Genomic DNA, 6,331 nt, shown 5'->3' on the forward strand with positions numbered 1-6,331 from the left:
ACAATATTATATAAGAACCCAGTAAAAAACCCAACCTTGAACATGCTAAAGAAAACACAATTTAACACAAGACCAAATAGCTATTAGCAGTAGCGACTGAGAGAGGATGTGAGTAGGGGTGGGATTAGAGGTGAGCAGGCATGCAGCTACGTTAGGGAGGTGGCTTGAGAAAAATTTTGCTTTTGTTTTATTGATTGGTTGATTTTTTTTTAACAATTACAAGTTATAGAGATGACAATGCATACTTAATCAGGCCCAGATAAAAAAGTGAAATAAAAATTAGAAGTCCAAGCTCAGCTCCAATAGATTCGATGAATTTTGTTTTATAAAGTGAATGTGTAATTTTTTAATGGAGATTAAATCACTCTTTCATTTCAAACCAATTAAAAATAGATTCTTCATTCAACTACTCTTAACCACCGGGAAAAAATCTTGAAGGGTGGTGTCAAAAGTGATAAGTGTTTCTCTTTTTTTCTTAAAAAAAAATTGTAGAGGAGGAGGAGGAGGTATTATTATTTATTGCATGTATTTATTTTTTAAATTTTATTTTATTAGCGACTATTTAGCAGTAGAAAGTTAAAAGCGGTTAAACAACAAATGAAAGAAACGAGAGGGACTTTTGTTGCAGCAACTCTCTCTTCCCTCCGCAATTCTTTCTATCCAGTCCGCCTAATTTACTGTAGATAAAAGAAAAGGAAAAAAAAGAGAGAGGAAAGATTAAGGCCAATAATAACAGTCTTGTTCATCCATTCCCTTTTCTCCTTCCATGGCTTCTTTGCCCTCTGTTGCTATCACTGGAACTCTCAGGCTTGGAAGTGAACTCAAAAAGCACCCCTCTGCCACCGACAAGGTATTGCTGTAACTCTTTTCTTTTCTTTATATGTTTTAAATTCTCTCTTCCTTACGCATAGCCGTATTGACTTGTTGAAGTTCATGTATGTATCAAACAACATCTTTGTGGTGTCTTTGCTTTACTGTTGTCTGTTAGTGGATGGAAATGATAATTTTACTTGCTTTTTGTTAAGAGCTAAATAAATATTAGTCTTTCGTTCCAAATGCATTAAAAAGGTTGTTTTGATGTATTTTAATTATTACCCAAATACTTAGCGTTTCCTATTCTCGCTCTTTGCTGACACTCGACTGCATCTGTAAATCTCAGACCGCTAACATTTCGTATCAGAGGAGTTCTATAAATGCCCAATCGGATGCAAATCTTGAACCATTCAAGCCTCTGGAATTTCACGAAGCGCTTTCATTGATAAAAGAGGGCGAACAAGTTGAGTCCTCTTATTATGTTCCTCTTTTGCAGCATTGCATAGACAAGGTTTCGGTCCCAGAGACTGAAATGGTTCATGCTCACGTGATAAAGACTGGAACCCATGAAGAGTTTTTTGTTATGTCATTTCTAGTCAATGTTTATGCAAAATGTGGGGTTATGGTAAATGCTAGAAAAGTTTTTGATAATTTGCCTAGAAGAAATGTAGTCGCGTGGACAACTTTGATGACAGGTTATGTTCAAAATTCACAGCCTGAGGTAGCTGTTGAGGTTTTTGGAGACATGTTAGAATCTGGGTCGTTTCCTTCAAATTTCACTCTGTCAATTGCTTTGAATGCTTGTTCTTCTCTGGAGTCTATCACATTGGGGAAACAGTTCCATGCTTTCATTATTAAGTATCGGATCAGTCACGACTCCAGTATTGGAAATGCTCTCTGTAGTTTGTACTCGAAATTTGGTAGCTTGGACTCTTCAGTTAAAGCTTTTCGTGAGACTGGAGAAAAGGATGTAATTTCCTGGACAACGATTATATCTGCTTGTGGTGACAATGGCAGGGCAGGGATGGGGTTAAGACTTTTCATTGAAATGCTTTTTGAGAATGTTGAGCCTAATGACTTCACACTAACAAGCGTGTTGAGCTTGTGCAGCACAATACAGTCTTCGGATCTGGGGATGCAGGTTCACTCATTGTGCACTAAACTTGGCCACGAATCAAACCTGCGCATCACAAATTCTCTTGTTTACTTGTACCTTAAATGTGGATGCATTGATGAGGCGAAGAATTTGTTTAATAGAATGGAATATAAGAACTTGATTACGTGGAATGCAATGATTGCAGGTCATGCTCAAGCAATGGATCTTGCGAAAGACAATTTTTCAGCACAGCAAACTGGAAATGAGGCACTCGGCATGTATTTGAAGTTGAATCGCTCTGGCAGGAAACCTGATCTATTCACCTTGTCAAGTATCCTAACTGTATGCAGTAGGCTGGCAGCCTTGGAGCAGGGGGAACAAATACATGCCCAGACTATTAAATCGGGGTTTTTATCAGATGTAGTTGTTGGAACTGCACTTGTGGATATGTACGACAAGTGTGGAAGTATTAAGAGGGCAAGAAAAGCTTTTCTGGATATGTCTACAAGAACATTGATATCTTGGACCAGCATGATTACAAGTTTTGCACGGCATGGCCAGTCTCAGCATGCACTGCAGCTTTTTGAAGACATGAGGCTAGCTGGATTCAGGCCAAACCAGATCACTTTTGTGGGCGTTCTGGCTGCATGTAGCCATGCTGGAATGGTCGACGAAGCACTTGAGTATTTTGAAATAATGCGGAAGGAATACAAAATTAAGCCAGTAATGGACCATTATGGATGCTTGGTTGACATGTTTGTGAGGATGGGTAGACTAGATGAAGCTTTTGATGTCATCAAGAGAATGGATGTAGAACCAAACGAGTTTATATGGTTGCTCTTGATTGCTGGGTGTAGAAATCACGGGAATGAAGAACTAGGGTTTTATGCTGCTGAACAGTTACTCAAACTCAAGCCCAGAAGCACTGAGACTTATGTCGTGTTGTTAAATATGTACATCTCTGCAGAGAGGTGGGAGGATGTTTCTATGGTGAGAAGATTGATGAAAAAGGAGAAAGTCGGAAAGTTAAAGGACTGGAGTAGGATCAGCATTAAGGGAGAGGTTCATTCATTCAAAACAAATAACCGGTTGCATAACCATAATGCAGAGCTGCATGCACTATTGAATGATTTGGTTGACAGAGCAAAGAGTCTCGGGTACGAGCAGTTAGAGAATACGGAGGTAATTGATGATGAGGAAGAGGAAGCCGAAGAGAAGGCATTCTCTTCTGCTGTTTACCACAGTGAGAAGTTGGCAGTAACATTTGGGTTATTGAATACGCCCATTGGTGCACCAATTAGGGTCATCAAGAGTGTCACTATGTGCAAGGATTGCCATGATTTTATGAAGGTTGTTTCATCACAGACCACTAGACATATCATCATTAAAGATGGGAAGCGGCTTCATAAGTTTGTTAATGGACAATGTTCATGTGCAGATTCCCATGGTCTTCTTTGACATCTCCATTTGACTTGGTGGGATTAACTCTATTTTTTTTTCTTCGGCTGTTTGGAATTTCATGAAAATTCATTGCATCTGATATTTTCGAGAGCTCTTGTTGTTAAACAGAATGCGAGAACATTTGATTCGTGACCAATGTAGGGCCGTTTTTTCATTCACCAAGACAGATACAATTTTTTTATTATGCCATGGTATGTATTAAGGTATACCAAATATATGTGTATATAGATATGTTACATGTTATGACTACAAAACAGCATTGCCATGGTGGACCTCGCGTGAACAAAGCTTTACATGTTATGACTACAAAACAGCATTGCCATGGTGGACCTCGCGTGAACAAAGCTTTACATGTTATGACTACAAAACAGCATTGCCATGGTGAACCTCGCGTGAACAAAGCTTTACTCATTAAATCATAATAATAATGAAAAAATAAATAAAACATCCAAGCTTATATTTTCTATCCTTCTGGAACATTATGACTACAAAACAGCATTGCCATGGTGGACCTCGCGTGAACATAGCTTTACTCATTAAATCATAATAATAATGAAAAAATAAATAAAACATCCAAGCTTATATTTTCTATCCTTCTGGAACATAGGAGAGGCTGAGGTGTTAGATGACATCAAAGGAAGGGTTATGTAAGCTACAACTGCATGACCTCCGGTGCAACCATGCATAAACAGCAGACATCACAATACTATCCAGGAAATGAGATCAGCGTTTTTTGCTCTTTCACGTGGTGATTCTAGATTTGCTTGATTAATCGGGTGGTTTCCAGATGATATCCGTCAAGATTGCTACAGAAGTTCTTGCAGAACTGCATAAAGAAAAGCTCATCCTTCAATACAAAGAAACAGTTCTAAAGGAAGAGACTTGGTTATCTGAACAATGATAAGCAACTACTGGGACCAGCCCTGCAGCAAACACATACAAGCGCAACATGGATAGCCTCAACAACTGACCTTGAGGTATTCAGTTGTATTTTTTTTTTTTTTGGTAAGTTGACATATATATTAAAGGAAAATGATACAAAGATTATAAAGGGCATACCCCAGATTTACAATGAGAATAGAAATGTAAAACAACATATGGCTACAGGTTAGCCACCGAACAGAAAACTCAAGACCTAACTTGATTCGTTAGGGAAACCAATACAACCAGCTAAATATCAAATGAAGAATCTATGTTATTGACCCTCCAAGCTCGTTGGATCCTTTTATTTTCATCTGTTGTAGGACGTTCCTCATCAAATCAAGCTTATCACGGATGATACATTCGATTTGATGAAAGACCAAATTCTAAGTTCTAGATATTCCAGCAAAGGTCCTTTCTTGCCAGATATGATACACTGTAGCTGCAAAATTGAGTTTACGAGAAAAATTGATGAAACTTTTGCCATGCCAAGTGAGAGTGGCCCATCGAATCCATTCATCCCATCCTTTTGTCATTTTTGGAATGTTGCATCTGTCACAAACCTCCCACCAGATCGCTTTAGTATAGGAGCATTCAAAGAACAAGTGATTGTGATCTTCGTTATTGCGGAGACAGAGTGAGCATCTATTGAGACCATGTATACCAAATCGATGAAGTCTATCTTGAGTTGTGAGTTTCTGTTGGACAGCCACCCATAGAAGAAACGAATATCTTGGAACAACATTCTTGAACCACACAATGTCATGCCATTCAACCATCGGATGATGAAATCTTAGTTGTTCCCATGCTACTTTGATCGAGAATCTGTGATTTGGTGAATCCAGCCAAACAATCTCATCCTTTTGCCCTATCATAGGATTAGAATTGGAAGGAATAGCTTCTACAATGGGGTGCCATCCAATAGCGTGAGTGGTAGGAATTTTCCATTCTGAGTTATGAATCAGCATATTCACCTTCGCGTTCTTTTCCATACCTGAATCATAGATGAATCTGTCGCCGTAAGAATCCGCGAGCGGGCTGTGAGGATGCCAATTGTCAAACCATAGAGAAGTTGTCTTGCCATCTCCTATGATGTACTTCATCTTCGGCCATGCTAAGGATCTGAGCTTTAGAATCTTTCTCCATGCCCAAGAGCAATTTTGTGGCGTCTTGATTGTCCAGAAATTCCTACCTCGCAACAGATTACATCTGATCCAAGTAGACCAGATTGAGCCATTTGAGTCATTGCACAGGTTCCAAATGTGTTTCAACAAAACAATCTTGTTCCATTCTGTTATCCTTTTTATTCCTAGCCCCCCTCCTTTTTTGGAAGACATACCTGATCCCAAGCCACTTTAGCCCCGGTAGTTTTGATATTTGAACCTGACCAAAGAAAGGATCTTATAATTTGCTCCATATTTTTTATGACTTGCCCAGGTAAGAGGAAGAGAGATGCCCAATAGACCTGGATGGAAAATAAAACTGAGTTAATCAGTTGTACTCGTCCTGCATACGAGAGTGTTCTACAAGTCCAATGTCGAACTTTAGAGGTGATTCGATCCACGAGACCCTTACAATAAACAGCCTTTAGTCTAGACGAGATAAGAGGCACTCCCAAATATTTCATAGGGAGCTCCCCCTCTGCAAACCCAAGAATACGAATAATTTCTTCTCTCTCAGCATTTAACACACCGCTTAAGAAGATGTCACTTTTATTTGGATTTGGATACAGACCTGATAGATCTTGAAACTTTGTAAGCACAGTTTTGATCATACGAATTGAGTTTACATCTCCTTTGCTAAAAATCATCAAGTTGTCAGCAAAACAAAGATGAGAAATGTTGTCCTTCTTGCATCTCCGGTGGAACTTGAAGTTTTGGTTGGCACTCATCTTGCAGAATAGCCCCGAAAGGATTTCCATACATAGGACAAACAAATATGGAGAAAGTGGATCCCCTAGTCTCAGCCCTCTCCCCCCTGGAAAATAATCTGCAAGCTCACCATTGACGTTGATAGAGAATTGACATGATGTAACACAAA

General features: G+C 39.0%; 1 protein-coding gene across 1 annotated transcript; it reads left to right on the forward strand.

The window, feature by feature from the left end:
- Positions 1-605: 605 nt before the first annotated feature.
- Positions 606-3,559, forward strand: LOC105115389 (pentatricopeptide repeat-containing protein At4g21065-like). Its single transcript, XM_011012261.1, has 2 exons — positions 606-850; positions 1,160-3,559. The coding sequence occupies exons 1-2, from the start codon at positions 767-769 to the stop codon at positions 3,365-3,367; spliced, it is 2,292 nt and encodes a 763-aa protein (XP_011010563.1). The 5' UTR covers positions 606-766; the 3' UTR covers positions 3,368-3,559.
- Positions 3,560-6,331: the final 2,772 nt, after the last annotated feature.

Source organism: Populus euphratica, unplaced genomic scaffold (genome assembly GCF_000495115.2).
Source record: "Populus euphratica unplaced genomic scaffold, PopEup_1.0 scaffold906.1, whole genome shotgun sequence".
Classification (NCBI taxonomy): domain Eukaryota; kingdom Viridiplantae; phylum Streptophyta; class Magnoliopsida; order Malpighiales; family Salicaceae; genus Populus; species Populus euphratica.

What these genes read in the sequence shown, in the direction of transcription:
- LOC105115389 (XM_011012261.1), top strand. Translation starts at nt 767, where the DNA reads ATGGCTTCTTTGCCCTCTGTTGCTATCACTGGAACTCTCAGGCTTGGA. An exon ending in ACCCCTCTGCCACCGACAAG is followed by an intron (nt 851 to 1,159) that starts GTATTGCTGTAA and finishes TGTAAATCTCAG; the next exon opens with ACCGCTAACATTTCGTATCA.